Source organism: Morone saxatilis, unplaced genomic scaffold (genome assembly GCF_004916995.1).
Source record: "Morone saxatilis isolate NCDOM2014 unplaced genomic scaffold, NCSU_SB_2.0 Contig6, whole genome shotgun sequence".
NCBI classification, from domain to species: domain Eukaryota; kingdom Metazoa; phylum Chordata; class Actinopteri; family Moronidae; genus Morone; species Morone saxatilis.
The window spans coordinates 8,611,984-8,630,437 of NW_023340206.1; the positions used below are offsets into that span (position 1 = coordinate 8,611,984).

General features: G+C 41.4%; 1 protein-coding gene across 1 annotated transcript in view; it reads right to left on the reverse strand.

Moving 5' to 3' along the window:
* The window catches only part of LOC118339782 (microtubule-associated protein 2-like), a 58,818-nt gene continuing 40,364 nt past the window's right edge, over window positions 1–18,454 (reverse strand). The window contains exons 5-15 of the mRNA XM_035677509.1: window positions 17,269–17,343; window positions 12,097–14,895; window positions 11,704–11,901; window positions 11,384–11,518; window positions 10,390–10,445; window positions 8,559–8,673; window positions 7,177–7,487; window positions 3,603–3,695; window positions 2,929–3,010; window positions 1,880–1,992; window positions 1–1,770 (exon numbers count right to left, since the gene is read on the reverse strand). Coding sequence (XP_035533402.1) covers window positions 1,561–1,770; window positions 1,880–1,992; window positions 2,929–3,010; window positions 3,603–3,695; window positions 7,177–7,487; window positions 8,559–8,673; window positions 10,390–10,445; window positions 11,384–11,518; window positions 11,704–11,901; window positions 12,097–14,895; window positions 17,269–17,343 — 4,187 coding nt within the window. The 3' untranslated portion in view covers window positions 1–1,560. The remainder of the gene's footprint in view (window positions 1,771–1,879; window positions 1,993–2,928; window positions 3,011–3,602; window positions 3,696–7,176; window positions 7,488–8,558; window positions 8,674–10,389; window positions 10,446–11,383; window positions 11,519–11,703; window positions 11,902–12,096; window positions 14,896–17,268; window positions 17,344–18,454) is intronic.

Here is an 18,454-nt window from a genome sequence, read left to right on the forward strand (position 1 = left end):
AGTTTTTATTTTCTTTATTTCTGTTGTCGTCATCCTGTAGGAGCATTTGTCATAAGTACGTCTCAAACATCGGAAAAGTGTGCACACATCTACATGGTCTTTTAAATACACTTACACAGGCAAAGAGGGAGGCAAGAGTAAAGGGAGCACAGAAAAACACTGGAGGGGTAACTGACATCGGGGGAGGAGGATAAGGGGGGCAGAGTTTCACAATGGTGAGCAGAGAATATGCTAGAACAGTTTTGTTTCTATTCTTTTTTTTCTGAATTCTAACAGCTGCAAGTTGAGGGTTACTCCCGTTCTTCATTTCTTTGTCCTTTCTGCTTTCATTTCCTGTTAAGTTACTGGTTCAAACACACAAAAGGGCCAAGTAGCTGCTCTTTCAATGGAATGTTTTCATATAAAGCTTCGTACTTTCCTCTTTTCAAACAAACTTTGGGACTGCTGCCCATTCAAATACATTATACAACCCAGTCTCTGCAAGAGAAAGGCCACGGGAGCATGAGGGGCCTTGAACACACTAGAATGCACCCTGGTTGTTTACACTCACACCGAAAAGTTTAAGATTGCTCCAAATAGATCTAATTTATTTATCATTTATTTGCCATGCCAGCATAACAGCATTGTTGCAGCCTTATAAAAATCACAGAGCTAACGTAAAAACCAAACAAAAAGAGCAGCCCATTGGTTTGCAAAAAAGAAAAGAAAAATCTATTGGAAAGCTAGTCTTTTAGCGCTTGACTCGACAAAACTGCAATGGTTATCCACATTTAAGTGCTAAAAAGCCAGTGCAGCCACGGGGAATGTACAAAACTGTAACAACTTCTACTACAGTGACATATATATAAAAAGAAAACATAACAAGAGAACACCATTTGTCCAACAATTCAGCACGTTTCAGAAAATCATAAGATTAAAACCAACCAACAAACAAAAAAACAAAAAAACCCATGTCGTTTGACTTAAAAAGTCACATTTTAGCAAACATGCTCATCAGCCATTTTGCAGGTGCAGTTACACACCTAATTTCTGTACGTTAAGTCTCTCGCACAGCTGTATCTTTAAGACTAGCGTCTAGTTTCTAGTAGTTATATCTTGCATTCAGTACCATATAAATTCTGAATGGACATTATGCATGAGTTTCGCCTTAATCTCCACCCAAGTGGAATGTGATGCTTTTCACGCTAAAAATCGCTGTACAGTCGTTAAACCACCAATGCTTTCTTGGACAAACACATCCACTCAAACTTCAGCATTCATCATAATCTAAAACCAAAACAAAAATGTCCATATTTGAGCGAATGAAAATGAACGAAAGACAAAGAGTGACTGGGCGTGGAATGAAGAATAATGAGAGAATTCAGTTTTTAAAATCCCGCTGGAAGGGTGGTTGACGGACGAGACAGTCAATCAACTACAACTGTAGAACCTGTGGGGTCGAGTGTGTGTTGGGGTCACGTTGCAGTTAGGGACCTTGGGAGAACACTGGATGAGTGAATGAGATTGATGGGAAGAGGAGTAATGGATTTTGGAGGGTAACCGAAAGCGGAGGCAGTCCGCTTATAAGCCCTGCTTGGCCAGGGCAGCGGTGACATCCTGGGCCAACGTGGAGAGCTGGGGTGACTCCAGGAGGTTGATGCTGCCGGCGGAGGACAGGCGAGGGGAAGTGCCTCCTGTCTCGACCCCGGGGGAGTGGGTGACGATGATTTCTGCGCCGTGATCCACCCGAGCTTTGGCTGTTTCCCGGAAGGTCAGCTTGTGGCTCTCGATCTGGTGGTGCAGGAGAAAGACTTTAGGTCAGGTTCTTTATTTTTACAGAAACTGGCAGTGACTGAGACTTTATCTGCACAGGAGAGTGTATCTGTGTGCTTTTTCTTACCATGATGTTTCCCCCTCCAGGAGTGTGGCTGGTGTTGCCCAGGGATCCGATCTTGGCATGGGCCTTCTCTTTAAAGTCCAGCTTCACATTCTCAATACGTACATTACCTCCCCCTGGGGACAGGACAGCAAGAAGGAGAAGAAAAGAGTCAAACCCATGGGGCATCACTCGCCTGCAGGCCAGAGCTTCTCCTGAACAACGCACTCGAGGCAAAGAATCACACACTGCAGTGCATGGGAAGGACGCTGTGCTTATAAACAACAGCTTTATCTATTCACCATCTTGACTCTGTATCAGATATGCCTAGGCTTGAAATCATCATCATCATGATATGAAAATAAAAGAGGATATCTTGATATTATGGCAAATCTATGCACAATCATATGTTTTATTGGCCAAACTATTGACTGTATATAAAAATACACAACAAGGCAGATCCCCATAAGTGCAGTCAGATCCCCTTGTGGCTGGCTGTGGTATAGGTCATACATCCTGACACTTTGATGTCATAAAAGGGAGGTTTTACATCATGATTGACAGCTAAGCCCTGTTGGCCCAGTCGGCAGTGCCTGTACCTGGGATATTTTGGCTTCATTATTCTACAGTGTATATACAGACTTTGGGATTTTGATAATATTATTTGTTTTTAAATGAAGTTGATTCATTTTTAAAAATATTTCTGAGATTTCTCCACATACCACTCGAGGGAGATTGCTTACCACCAGTGGTACCCGTATCATAATCTGAGAACCAATGCTCTACAAGATTTTTCTCTATATCTACATATTAATTTCACTATAAGGCAAGATAAAGACATGAAATGGTAAATTAAACATTGGATACAAACAAGAGTGAGTTAAAGCAGACTTTTTCAGCTCAATCTGCTGAGAATCTCTGGACAAGCAAAATTAAGGATAAACAAATGACAATTATTGTCAGTGTTCCTTAAAATCCTTAAATGCCTTGTCAGACGGTAATGTATGTATATGCTCAATTGTGTGTGAATAATAATAATTTAGCACCTCCAAATTAAATTAAAAAAATAGCACCTGGTCTGTGGCGGATGTTGGACATGGAGCCACATTTGGCAGTGACGTGGCTCACGTCGATCTTCTTGGTCTGGATTTGGACCTGTGGGCAGCAGCAAAAAGCACATAACATTTGTTTCCAAGGAAAATAGTAAAAAAACTATTAATGGCTTTACAAATGTCTCGGAGAGATGGAAGCTACAAAAAGAAACAGACATGAAATACAGTGAATAGAAAGCTGATCTGATATGATATGTTTAGAGAAGAATCAGCAATGAGATGACACAACTTGAATCTGTGGATGAGGGCAGATTAAGTTGATCAACATTTGGCGGCACAAGAGACACAGAGATGCTGATGTTCCCTGGAGAGAGCTTAAGATGAAAGCAAGCAGTCAGAGCACAGACACCAAACAAACAGAACACAGGTACTACGTGACGCTACAACGAGCAGGCGCTTCAATAAACTTTATTATCCATGGGTGATATGTAGTGTAAGTACAAACTGTTGCACACTGTAAAGGAGTGTTTACACTATGCAGAGATGCTGTAAGAAATATTAAATGTGATATTTTTGGTGCTGGCAGGAAATCCAATTTCCGAGGCACAAAACACACAAACCACAAACCACAAACACCTGAATGAATAGGTTCATTAAAGTAAGAGAACTTGGAGAATTGTTTTTGAATCACTCACGTTTCCCCCGCCCGCTGCGTGTTGGATTTTGTCCAGGGAGCCACATTTAGCCTGAACGTGGCTAAAGTCCAGTTTAACACTCGGAATCATGACCTGGGAATGACAGGGTGTCTTTTTTATACAAACAAACAGTGAACACTGAGGGTGTCTCAAACTGGTTGGGGGCGAGAGCTTAAAAATGCCCCCCTCCCTATCCTTTCCCACCCAAAATAATCCTGTAAAAGTGTCCCAATTTTAAATCCATGACCTATCAATCTGTCGGCATTCACTTTGGCGCTGGGGCATTTGAATGATCTAGGCCCCGGAAAACAAACTGAAGCCTTTTATTGATGCAGGGATAAAGGAATTTATCTTTAGTGCTGCAATCCATTGAGTTTTGAACTTGTCCCTGTTTTGAATAGAGTTGTTACAGCAGACTGAAGCATATTTGAAAGAGTTCAAATCCCATGCGCAACATCCACTCACTATTTGTACAAGTACTAAAGACAATAAATAAATGGATGGCACAAACTAACAACAAGAAATATCACTTTTAAGAGGGAAGAGGCGAACTTTGCTTCCTGGTTGACAAATAAGTAACATGGATGTGTTGCACCTTGGAAGTAAACCCTTCTGCCAATGGCAGATGCACAGATGGGTAGACAGATGAACACATAAAAGTAGAATGAGAGAGAGCTACAACAGCCCCAGCTGAAAAGAGAAAGAAAGAAGAGAAAGAGAGAGAGAGAGAGAGAAAAGAGAGAGAGAGAGAAAAGAGAAAGGCGTACATACATTGCCTCCTTTGGGCGTGTGCTTCAGATTATCCTTGGAGCCGCACTTTGACTGAACATGACTGAAGTCCAGCTTCTCGTGTAAAATTTGAACCTAAAACAACATCGCATAAAAAAAAAAAGAAAACACTATATGTGCCTCATTAAGGTAAGTGTGCGATGAGTGATCAACGTGTCTTTACATGCATTTACATTTAACTTGTGTTTACTTACAATTTGTGCTCATATACAGAGCTCTGAGAAAAGAAGTGGTTTTAGGTGTGACTTTATTCTCCCAACCAACTAGTAGGAGTCGCTAGCAACAAAGACATGATTCCTCACTGGCTTCCCACCCACAAACACTGCCACAGCTTTGTTTGTTAAAATACTCGACTAAGCAGTTGGTAGGCGTGGCAGTAATTAAAGCTGTGGGTTAACACTTTAAAACGTAAATCTTAGTTATACAAATATTTCTCAGAGCTGCTATGGAGGTAGGAATACTCTCATTGGCCAAGTTAGACTTTAATAAGATAATAAAAAATATTTTATGGGTTAATAAATTAAAGAGGTAACAGTGGTGGTAATTAATATTAGGAAGCATTAACATATAAATTGAAAACAAACAAGTAAACAGACAAGCTTTGGTGGTTTAATATTACCAATGAGAGTATTTCTGCCTAGTGCACCAGTTTGTGTAAAATAAAATAAAAATAAAAATAATGCCTACTCCATTGTTCGAAAGAGCCACAGTGAACACAGAAAGAGGGTGAAAAGAAAATAGAAAGAGGATCAGGTTCAAGAGCCCTGACAGCAAGCCTCTGTCTCTGCTGGTCTACACCGACCTGACCTGGATTCTCATGACAGCTCTTCCCCTCACCTGCGCACACACAAATACGGATGCACACTGTTCGTTCATTGGTGTTTTTTTCTCATTTGTCACAGTTCTTTCACCACCTGGTCTCTTCCACAGCTGTTGCAGCACAGACAGCTACAAGGTCAACCAAGGACAATGCAACTGCATTAAACCTGATCAACAGAAAATGAATGAAAATGTATCGCTGACTATTTTAATGATCGAATATCAATGATCTTTTAGGCAAAAATGCCAAATGTTACTGATATTTGCTGCTTTTCTTTATCTTCTATAATGATAATGTGAATATTTTTGGGTTTTGGTACGTTGTTCAGACAAAACAAGCAACATGAATACGTCAGCTTGGGAATTGGGAAATGGAAACAGGAAAAAGGTCTTGAATATCCACATAAAGTGCCTACTATAAATATGTCGTAACATTTTATTAATTGTCATTTTAACATATTTCTTTTTATACTTAAATAAATTCAGACATCATCAACTCTTAATTCTGACATTAGAGTGATAAAGAGCTCCAGTATATGACAGACTGTGCTCCACAAAGCCTGCTGTGCTGCTCCTCCAAGCCATGCGTCACCCAGCTTCATTAAAAATGTCTGTCCCTATGTCACATTTCTCCCCAAAGAGGAAAGAAGAGCTGGCAAAAATGACAATTACTCGCCTCCTCCCTCATACATCACCAGAGTTAATGAAAAGTCACACCTCTGTAATACTCTGGGAACATTAAGACTGTCTGTTGCCTTGGTTATGTGATTAAATCTTAGTCTGTTAGTCAACCACACATATGTTATACACCCCTCTTTTTGGGGACCTAGCACAGTTTTGTTTGAAACATAAACAAATGAAGAGGAAAAAGTAATGTGAGGTGATATATTTTAATTCTGTGTCCTTGATGCAACTTCTCAATAAGTAATTCCGCCTGCTTGCAATTATTAATACCCAGAGCCGGAGGGAAAATCCTGCACTGCGATGACGAAAGCAGATCCCCAGGGCAAATCATTCTGCAGGTTGACTGCTCCTTGAGAGGATTCTTTAAATATTCTTAAGAGAAGAGCTATTTTAAATGCTCCTAAGACTAACACATGGTTTGTTTAGTACAGCTGAAGCTGACTTTCATCCTTCTTCAAGAGGGAGAAATTTGAGAAAGGTAAGGAGAAGAAAGACAAAGGGTAAGTCAGGGGAAGAGGCCGGAGGCAGCCGATGACGGTTTATCCAGACTGACAGCAGACAGGGAGAGGACAGTCAGAGGAAGTAGCGGTAGAGGTTTAGAGGCAGGTCAGACAGTGAGTGATAATGTAGACGTGGGGAGAGATATTCAAGCATTTTTATGACATCAATGCTTAAACTCACATTTTCAGTCTTTTTTCCAATAGAGACTTTATGGTGGAATCAGAAATCCATTTTTAAAGTCAGATTAAGCCAGATGAAAATGTTCTAAATTAATGGCAAAATACATGAATAAGCAATCTCTTTTGCTTTGTTTTGAATGTTCCTATATCTTGCATCTATCTTTTTATGTGTATTTCTTTTAATACTAATATTAATACTAACATTTTATTGAAGAGGAAATTATATTATTAGAAGTTGAAGATAATAAAGCATTAGTCTTGCTTGATTTGATTTAGCCAATAATTTCTGTCCTTTACTGCCATCATGTGGCAGGTAAATGCATGACATTTTGAAAGTTTGAACAACTCAGAAATGATGAAATATGATGCCAGTTAAATATGTATTTATGTAAATATACGTCTTTCTCCCTGTTGTTTAAAGACTATTTTGTATATTGCAATACATTTGTCTCTTTCTGTGTGCTGTAAAGATTTCATGGCAGAGTGACAAAAGCATTGTTTTAATGAACTAAAATAAAATATTTCGAAGTGCAGATTTAATTCAGTTGCCACTACGTGATAGTGTGATTTCATTCTTCAATGACATGTTTCAGCACTGTTACCTGTCCGCCCTTCGGCTGGTGCTTGAGGTTGGAGGTGGACCCAATCTTTGACTTTACATTCTTAAGGTCAGGCAGGGGCTGATTGAGAACCTTCAGCTGCCGTTGGGCGGAGGAAGGAGACTTGGGTGGGGTTCGGATCACCGCCACCTTTTTCTCCTGGAGGACGCTGAAGGATTTGGGCGTGTGGCTGCCGGGCGTGCGTGAGCCAGGGGTGCGGCAGGAGTAGCTGGGGGGTGTGCCGGGTGTGACGGCGGAGGAGCCAGGGGTGGAGGCTCCGCTACGGACTGATCGGGAACGTGCCGAGTCTGTGCCTTGAGAGAAGAAGAGATATTGCTGGATTACAATGATGAGGAGATGAGAGAAAACCCTTCCTGGAGACAGAAACTCCAGACAAAGAGAAAAAGAAGGAATAAAGATTGAAAAAGAGAGATAAATAGAGATCAATAGAGACAAAAACACGAGAGCGCAGATGAATTTAAGTGTACACTACACTTCATCTGGTTCTAATAATGATGATAAGGAAACATAACACTCATGGAGCTGTCAACAGAGCACCAAATTTGCTCAGTTTTCACAAAACAAACAACCCAGCTCAAACAAGAATGTTTGAGAAGGAGCAGGAAAGCACACACAGGCAGTTTAATTCATTTAACGCTGGTGGCTTGTTGCTGGGATACTTGGGCAGGACCAATAGGATTTTAGCCGACAACATCCTGAATAAGAACATGAGGTAGCAACCTGTTGTTATGGATCCCACCTGTTCCTCTGATAAGGTAACTGCAGGTTTGACAAAGCCAAATTTTAACAAAATTTTAAAATACTCTAAAGAAATTTGACAAAACCACCTTCTTTCGGACTGGAAAATGAAGGTCTTTTTTAAACCTGCAAACACCTTTCAAAAAAGTGTGACCAAGATGAATGAATGAAGGCTTTGACAATAGATGATACTCACTTCTACACAGAATGTAAACCCTTATCTTGGAATTTAAAATACAAAACAACAAACACTTTTTCTAATAACCAGGTGTCGTATGTTGATGAAGAGGGTACGATGGGTCTAATAGGAGCTACTAAGTGTTCTACCTGTCATACCAGGTGCTCTTCCAGACCTGGTGTCCGCTCTTGACTGGAACGCTTTGCGAGGGGAGAGGCAAAAGGACAGGGAGGAAAAAGAATTGGGGAGGCAAAAGAAGAAAAGCAGGGCAGGAGGTGTAAGGTGGTACGAGTTCAATTTTTTTTAAAAAGGCTTATAAAAGAATGTGATTGAGGAGAGTCATTAGTATAGGTGCACGGACATAAAGAGGCAACCTGCTGCTGTGAAGTTAATTTAGGAGGCAAACAAGCTGGAAGGTTCTGCATTGTATATGTGTGCATGTTCTTACAGGTTGGCCTGCAGGGGGTGCTGTCCTCTTGTTCAGCAGCAGGGATGTGGCGTGTCAGAGACTTGGCAGGCCTAGGCAGGGACGACCTCTTCTCAGGGCTGCGGTATGCTCTCTCCTGAATGAACACACACACACACACACACTCAAGAGTCAATAAAAAGGCTCATTCACATGCACTGTGCATGGACATTGGCTCCAGCAACCCATCAATTCCCTCTTTTTCTTTCACGTTACCTGCTCTGCCCATTTGTTTGGCAGAGGGGACGGGCGGGCACATGCAGAGGAGGGGCGGACCCCACTGAGCTCCGCCTGCACAAGGGGGCTCCGTTTAAGGCTACAGGCAGAGCCGGGCCGGGGGGGATGGTGATCGGATGCCCGGCGCTGAACTGCCATCTTTAACAGAACCGCCCTCGTGGGGCTCTGGACCCCAAGCCGCACAAGAGGCGGGAAAGCATGCAGAATGTGAGGATGATGTGCGGACAGGTAGGCAGAAGTGAAAAACAGATGGAAAAAGGATAAGGTGAGATGGGATGGAGTGGAGATGAAATGCACACATGACAAGCAAGTGTTCTGCACACAGTATCTTGTAGTATCAGTATCTTGTGTTTTTAGTAAAGTTGAACTTAAGGTTTCAGTTGCACTAAAGAAGTTAAGGTCATTTAAATCAAGATACTGAATGATCAACAGACACAAGTGATGATTTGATTTTCTATGAAAGGTCCACTGTGTTGGATTTAGTGGCATCTAGTGGTGTAGTTGCAAATCGCATCTACCTTGCTTCACCCTGTCCTTCCAAGTGCAAAGGAGTAACTGTGGTGGCTGTGAAACATGCAAAAAATGCTAATGCCCCTATGGTAGAGACAGTGTTTGGTTTGTTCCCTCTGGGTTAATGTAACTGAAACATAGCAGTTAAACATGGCGGAGTCAATGAAAGGCGATCCGCAGCATCTGTAGATATAAAAGGCTCATTCTAAAGTAACAAAAAAATAATGATTCCTATATTCAGGAGATTATACATGAATGAAAACATACCTATGAATACTATATTTCATTTATGCCAATAGATAAATAAATGCTACACACTGGACCATTAAGAAAAACCTTGCATGGAGAACATGACACAAAGAACAAGAATGAAACTTTTAGACAGTGGTAGACTAAACTGAGAAACAGAAACATGTTGCATGAGTGTGGTTAGAGGTGAAAGATGGAATTCAAGATATTTGAGAGAGCCCCTTTGGCCTTGTACAATACATTACAGGTGTTGCTGGTAAAATAGTAAAACATAACTGTCAAACTACTCTCATGTGATTTCTATACTCACAGATTTTCTCTGTCGAGACTGGCAGAAAGACAGAGGCAGGCATGCAAGACAAAATTAATATGCACACAAAGAGAAATCAAAACACTAACATTCAGACATGCAGAGATGAAAAAAAGGAAGAAAATGTCAGGGTTGTCATGCAAACAACAAGCCCCATCATGCAATACGGTTATGTTGTGAAATATACAGAGAGCAGCAAAATAAAATAAAAATTACAGATGTGGTTCTGTGTTGTTTGAGAGAATAAAGAACCACTGGAAAAAAACCTCATCCCATGATATGGAATTAATGTGTGTATTAGAATAGAAATTAACATTTTGAATAGACTTAGATGTACTGCAAGGACTCTATTTAATGCCTTCTACTTTGTCCTCTATATGGTTTAAGATGATGCATTTATTGATTCATATTCATATTTACATGCTATCCAAAAAACATAAATTCAAATTAGATAAAAAACCACACAAAAAGTGTCAAATAGAGTGTGTCGTAGTTGATAGTACTTACAGTGGTCCTCTCCCTGGACTGGTGGGCCACACTGAGGGGCTGATGGCTTTCCATACCTGTAAAGAAAGCAGCCTGCTGTAATGACCAATGTAAACCAGCAAGGGGAGACATTTGCGAGTGTGAATATTCACACACAACACACTTACACATCCATAAATGCACTCTGAATTGTCCAAATATAAATGTCTGACACCAATACTGGGAGAAAAGGGTGTTTGCTGTATTGTGTTCTAACAGCAGACACATCATGATGACAGAGATTGGTGAAACACCCTCTACACATGTGAAGCATCAAATCACAACATTTTGGGTCACTCTAACTTTACATTCATATACCTTTTCACACCAGCTGACCAAACACACAACCTTTAACATGCAGCCCTGCAAACATATACAAGTGACATTTAGCTACCAGAAAAAGAAACCGGAGTAGCTATACATTCACACATTAAATATCAATCACAGTTTACAATGCCATCAGTGAGCAGAAAAAAAAATATGAATGAGGCCAAGCAAGAGTAAATACTCCACTTGTGATGAGGATAAAATGAGAACAAAAAAAATAAAAGACAAAGCAGTTGAGCTCATAAAAAAACAAACAAACACAATGTTTTAAAAATGGGTAAGCAGCACATGATGTTTGCCAGCTACATTGCACCTGCTTGATTCCTGAAAGGGCCATCAATAGAGAGAGAGCAAAGTCATCAAAGTTTTCAATACCTGTTCTGTATGTTTGTAGCTACAGCTCAAATCAAAATGGTTAGATTGCATTTCCAGTTCAGTAGGGTTAAACAAAAAAATTCAGCATTTGTCAGGTTCTTGTAGAAATTAGCTAGCAATGTTTGTTTTCGCGAGCTTACTGTTATTTATATGTATATGTTTAGTTCGTATGAAGCCAGTCTAAAGATTATACAAATGAGGTTGCAGAATGTACATTTGAATTTGGTTGCACTCTCTCTATCCACAGCACTGATTTCTGGTGAAAAGTGTTCACCTGTGGCCTTGCGTCTAGCAGAGCCGTGAAGCAGAGCAGGCCTAGGGTGTCTGGCCGCCGCTTTGGCTACACTCTTTCGAGATGGAGAACGACTTTGGAGGGCTGACACCTTATTCTGGTCAACCCTCCTCACCCCTACTAGCAAAGAGGAGAGACAGCATTATACCAACATGCAAACCTCGGTTAAATGTATTGCAGAGAGGCAAATCTGTGCTTAATTTCAAGTTACACAAGTGACGTGTAAAATGTACATTGATAAATCAAAGTACATAATAATTTGTTTTAAGCTAAACAATACTTCTTGAATACAGAATTGGAACCTTTTTTCTTCTTTATCTCCTCTCGAGGTGGATGGTGGCTGGGTACTTTGCGGAACACTTTACTCTCAGTGGTGCCAAGACGGCCCCTTCCTCTGCCAGGGGCCCGTTTAGCGGGTCTGTCCACCACAGGTGTACTGGTAGGACTCTGGGTCTGAGGAAGGGCTTCGATTTGCTCAGTCATGATACTTTTGTCATCATCTGCAGTGGAGAGGGATTAAAAGAGGTCTACTTCTCCACATTCCTAGCTAGCTAGGAGCTAGCTTAGTACAAAATACACATTAAGATTTACTTGCAACAAGCTTCACAGTTTTAGATTAAAAAAAATATGTAAGATATACATTAAACAGTTATTTTGCACGTGATTAATTTATTCATTTTACAATCTCTGGGTACCTTGTGAGTCCATCCAGCCACTGTCTGTGTCTAGGATGGAGACGTCCATGGTGGTTTCATCGTTAGCTGCCTTGCTGGTCTGGCAGAGCACATCAGAGGTCTCTTCCACCTCCTGACCAATCTCAATGTCTTTCTCCTCCACCTTTTCCTCACCCATCCTCTCATCCTCTCCTTCCACCATCTTCTGCCCTTTCTCTTCAACTACCTCGTCAGAAACAACTTCCTGCTCCTCTGGTTGGTCTTCCTTTACCGTCTCACCCTCCTCTTTCTTCCCTTCATCACTATTTATTTGTGTATCTTCTGCCACTTTATTCTCTCCCATGCCTTCATCTCTGCCACCTTCAACCGGTTGATCATGGTCAGAGCATGGAGACAAGTGTGAACTGTCTGTCGCAGGCTCCCCATCGTCACTGTTTTGGGCACTATGACTCCATTCTTCTGCTCCAGACTTGGTGTCTTCTTCCACCACCACTTGGTTGCCTACCATCAGCCTCACCTCAACTTTCTTTTGCTCCTCCTTCCCAACTTCTTTGATTAGACTCTTCTCTTCTTTATCTGTCTTGGCGAGCACAGGCACTTCAGCTTCCTCCAGCATCTCTTGAGGCTCTTCAGCAATCTCAATATCATCCTCTTCATCTCCTTCTTCCTCTATTTGTGCTTGAGGTATAATGATGACTGGGGAAGATATGTGTGGCCTTGGTGACCCTTTATCCAGAGTCAGCTCCTTTAACTGGATTTGGGCATCTTTGTCATCTAAGCGCTTTTCAGTGCTTAAATCCTGAACCGCTTTTGAGGTGTCTTGCTTTTCTATTCTTGTAGGTGTCCCATGTTCGCTTTGAATCTTCTTGTTGTCTATTTTTGTGCTCTCTCCTAAAGACTGAGATGATGCTGAAGGTATGTCTGTGTTTGCCATTTTTGGTTCACCACTTTCTTCAGATTCTCCCTGCTCAGATTTCAGCATTTTTTCATTTAACACTGTCTGTTTATCATCAGTCCTCTCAGCCTCTGGATCCTTCTCTACTTTGACCTCTGGTAAGACATCTTTCCCTGCCTTCTCTCCAGTGACTTGGGCTTCTGAGGGTGTATCATTTGGGGACTTGGGGGTGGTGGGAGTTGGGGGAGCCTTGCTTCCAGTTTCTGCAAGAGTGAAAGTAAATGAATTGTCTGGTGGGATGGGAGAAGCCTCTCTGGAGGGGTCTTTTTCAACATCTACCTCCGGGATTGCTTGGATCTTTATGTCACCAGGCAGGCCACTCTCCAAACGAAACTCCGTCAGTCTTTCTTTTGAGGAATTAATTGGGATTCTTAGGCGATCAGGTTTAATTCCACTTGTCACAGCTTTTTCAAGAATCAGGGTAGTCTTTACTGGCACATCTTTCTTTTCAAACACTGTTTTTTGAGACATTTCAGGGATAGCTCCTTTAGGGTCTTGTTGTTCCATTCCTTTTTGAACACCTTCAACTTCTGTGGCCCCAAGGTCCTCCTCAACTTCACTCTCCATAGAAGGGAAACGCTGGTGTGGAGAGTCTCCAGGACTGGGCACATCAGCAGGAGAAGGCATCGGCCCTGAGTACTCACTGAACACACAGTAGCCCAGTTCCTCAAGCTGGCTGTCCCCTCCCACCCCTCTCGAGGTCTGATCTCCCAAGGCAAGCTTGGCCAAAGAACTCCCCACTAGAGCTGATACATTAGTGGGCACAGACTTTCGTCTCATGTGATCAAGCTCCCTCCTCTCTAATGATGGCTGAGGCAGGGCTCCAGCTAGGTCCAACATCTCAGACAGGCTGCCTGAATGCTCAAATCTACTGTGCTTATCAGGAGGTAAAGGTGTTTCTACCTTGGTGGGGATATCTTCAGATGATTCATTGGTAGTTGGGGTAATAGAGACAGCTGGAGGAAACTGGTGTTGGCTCTCCACAGATGGTGTTGAAGGGTAAACCTCAGATTCATCAAAGCTTCCACTGATTGGACATAACCTTTCTGAGAAGGCCTTTGACTTCTCTCCAGTCACTGTCTGTCCTGCTGAAGACCCAACAGTGATGTTTAGGGAGTGACTCCTTTGTTCCAATGACATCTTACCAGGAGATGTTCCGGCTTTTCTCTCATGTTGTTCCTCGAGCTTCTGCATAATGCCTTCAGGTTCCCCACTTAACTTAACTGTCTCTGCTGCTGTGCTGAGTTCGTAATAGCTCTGGGTTTGTGCTGACTCCTCTTCGTTGCCTTTTGAGGATGTCTCAAAGTAGGTTTTCGCTCCTGACTCGTGTTCTGCAAAAATATCTGATGTCGCTTTCAACTCTTTACCAGGTTCTGGACTTGACTCAACTGTTTCTTGCCTGTGTTCCACTTTTTGAATGTCAGTCACTGGTGTCTCATGCAATCTAATGTCACTGCCACTATCTTGGCCCTCCTTATTTATTCCCCCAACCACAACAGGTTTTTTCTTGCTTTCATCCACAGGGACTCCTGATTTGCTTGGTAAGATAATTTCCTTTTTGTCTTCCTCCTTAAGACTTGATAAATCCTCTGCCAGTAAAGGTTGTTTTGCTTCTTCTACAGGCAGGTGTCCCTCAGCAGCCTCTTCTACTACATTCTTTCTGTCTTGATTACCCTGCTCAATTGAGGAGGTGTCAGAGAGCTCTTTCTCTTTTACAGACAGAAGGGGAGGTTCAATCGAGGCGAGATCTGCACCTTCAGGCGTTGCACTTTCAACTGCCAACTGATGTAGTGACGCCACTTGTGGTTCATCTTCTTTCATAGCAGACTCACACGGTGCTTTACTGATACATTCTTCTGGGTGGGCTGTGAGTTTGAAGAATACTGTACAACTTTGTGCTGAGTCACATTAGCTAAAAGCTTTGCTTGAAGCATCCACAAAAGCTAGCCAATACAGTCAAGCCGAAGCCTTCTGCACATAGATACAGTAGCTCTCCCTCAAGCAAAACACACAGCACAGTGTATTTTGCAGCAGGCCACAACAGCACAGGGGGGTCACAGCACCTAAGATAGCGTGCAGAACTGGAATGAATGAATGAGTTGCATGATGCTAGATGACAAGAAATAAAATATATTGAATTCCTATTGCAATACACAATGATTGACAAAAATGGTCAACCTAATGATAAAGAAAGATACTTTTATTTAATACGATTAACTTAAAGTCAATGGTGTCATTACAGTCTCTACTTAAAGTACAGGGATACTGTGGATGTGAATGGATATATAGTTTGTATAAAAATGGTTAAGTAAATTTATTAGGGGTATATTCTTGATTCAGTTGACCTTTATAGATAAGGATGATGATACATGTCCAATGAGGGTGGATTGTAATGCCCAAAGTGTGTTTTTAGTAACAATAGGAAAACAGAATTGTCCTTTGCCTTGGAATGAAATGAAAACAACATTGAAACTCAAAGCAAGTGATATACAACAGACATAAAATACATCCAAGACTGATCCATGAAGCACCCATACAGGTGGGTGTACTCATACTCGACACCTTCTTGCACACAATATTCCGGCAAAACCCACAAAAAAATATACAGACAACTAATTCTAGCAACACTTGACAGTGATATTTGCATTTGCAATGTAGCTGGCAATACAAAAGTGCAGAATGATCAACTACAATATGGTTGATCAGGTGTTCTAATGTTGCTCCGATGAAAAGCAAATGATTATTATGTTTTGCATGAAAAAGCATGAAATCAAAATGTTGATTTTGCACATGGCAACGTCAGGTATTGAAGCAGAAGCTTAAGGATTTAAGAGCAACAAAGCTGCAGAAAGGTTGCCAGCAAAGCCTGAGCAGAAAATTCTTTGCAACTGTTAGCAGAGCACAAGAGGATCATAAAAAATAGGTAATGGGTAGAGACTAACTCTGGCACACTTTCATAGAGAAAGGGTGTACAGTTGCTCAGACATACAGTACACTCACACAAACGGTATAAACACACACAAAACCCAAAAACCACACACACCTTTTTGTGACAGGATTTGTTCACCTTGATGACTTCCTCCATTGAGCACCTCAGGTGTCTGGGCTTGCTGGCAGCCCAAAGCCTGGAGCTCTGTTAAATAATCTGTCTGCTCTAAGAGCAAGTCGCCAGGCTGCTCATATGTCACTTCCTCCGGGTAACTGTGGGGCTCCTCTGGAGCCTCCTCCTCATCCTCATCTTGCTGTTGATTGACAACCTCTACTTTATCTTCTTTGAGCAAGGAAGGGAGACACATAGATGAGACATGGAGGACAATCAAACTGGGGTTACAAGACACTTTCAGCTCTGATGGAAGTGCATGGGATGCAATCAACACACCTTCTAGTCTCATCTTAGACAGATAGATAAATAGATAACATGAATTTAGAAAGATACTTTTCTAAAAGTTAGCACATTTGGCTTAGAGCTTAGAGAGATTACAGTTGTGAATAACATATTTTAAGCCTGAATAATAACATGTATTCAATTAGTCTTTTTCAGAGTATATGCCATTTTTAGAGAACAAATCTAAAAAAATATCAAAATTATCTTTGAATTTGTTCAGTTTATTAACAAATAATTGGCATTAGCCCTAAACCATGCAGTGGAGCTATACGATTCTACATTTTGGTGATTGCATGCCACATGCAAGGAGGAAATGATTAGAAAACAGACCGAACTGTTCTCTGTGAAGAGCTGAAAGTCAATATGTGATTTACTCCTTGAGAAAATCAATAAAGAAAATGAGCAAAGGAACAACAGAAGAGATGTTTGAAGGGGAAAGCAGACTAGTGAGATGAAGGGCTCCAGTGGCAGGTTATGTACTATAGCATAAAGGGAGACGGATGTTTGTGTTGTAGTATCCAGGGTTGACTCCAGAAACATACTGGTATGTGTTAGAAAACTAATATTGAACTAATATTGGTAAAATGAATCAAAGTGTGAACCGGACAGGACAGCGTGGCACATGCTGCAGGCTCCTTAAGAGTGATATGATCAGCTGACATGCAAGGCGACAGAAGAACCCTAATCATTAAATACTAAGGGACCAGGGACCAGAAAAAAGAAGAGGAGTTTTTCTTTGTGACAAGAACGTGTGTTTGGTGTCTCCTTTTAGGGATTTTTTTTTACCACTCTCACCACCATTCACACTCTCATCCTGAATGGCCTGACTGGTTAGAAGTGTGTGTGGGTGTACCTTGTGCCACGGGCCCAATCTGCTCAGCGGATGGAGAGGGGGGAGGGGAGGGAGGCAAATTGGCTGAGTCATCCACTGCGAAGGGAGAGAAAGAGAGAGAAATAGACAGACAACACCGGGAAGACAAGACATGGATGGGAGGAAGGAAATGAAAAACGAATAACTCTGACCTTATCTCTGTGGGTGGCCTCGCTTTGTGTTTGACACAAAGCTCGTTGTGTGTGTTTGTGCGGTGATTTGTGGTCGCAAGTACGCTCCTCTAGGATTTGATTAGTGACTAGTTGTGGCTGAGGCAGATGGATGCAGATAAAGCACCAACTTACCTCATAAGGTATAAAATGTCAAAAAGCATATCTCAACCATAAAGAAAACTAAGAAGACACGAAAAAAAACTATTATTTACATTCAATACGCTGTAAAAAATAAAATAAAATAAAAAAAGTGGTTCTGGTTCCACTAAAAGAACACATGCACATGGTCAATTGTGTCCGGACATCTAAGGATGAAATAAAAAGTTACCCACTTAATAACCAGCTTAATCCAGCTTAATTCTCCTTCCTCCGTTTTTTCTACGTTCACTCTATTTTTGCAAGCACATCGGTCAGATTATTGGCATTTTGCTGTAAATCTGGCATCCACCTGCCATTTTCGGAAGGCATATGATTCTTTATTTTATTTGTAAGACTTAGTAACTTTAAGAAAACTACATTATCATAATTTAACTTGTAGAGGGTTTTTAACTGATATATTGTATGCTCATTTTTGCTTAAACTTAAAACAAGCCTGTTTTTGAAAGCCAACCAACTTCAATGTGCTCCACTACAAAATTAAACAGCTTTATTGCAAGAGAAACCTCCTGTCCTTAATTTTTTGCTCAAAGCTTGGATTATTTCCAGCCAGGAGTTATGGAGCTTTTTGCTCTACTTCCAGAAGCCCTTCATACCCATTATACTTTTTAATTACTTGAGTAGTTTAACCTGCAGGAGACACATAACCAAGACTGTTCATGTTCAGCACTCATTCAAATGTCAACCAACTGGATCTGTTCAAGTGCCTTTTGGGGATTGACTGCCCTTGCCTGGCACCATGGAACCAATCACATTAACCCACAGCTGCAGACCCATCTGGCAGTATGTGTAGGCAGACCAATCAATGTCATCGACCCAGTGCTGCATGCACATGCTTA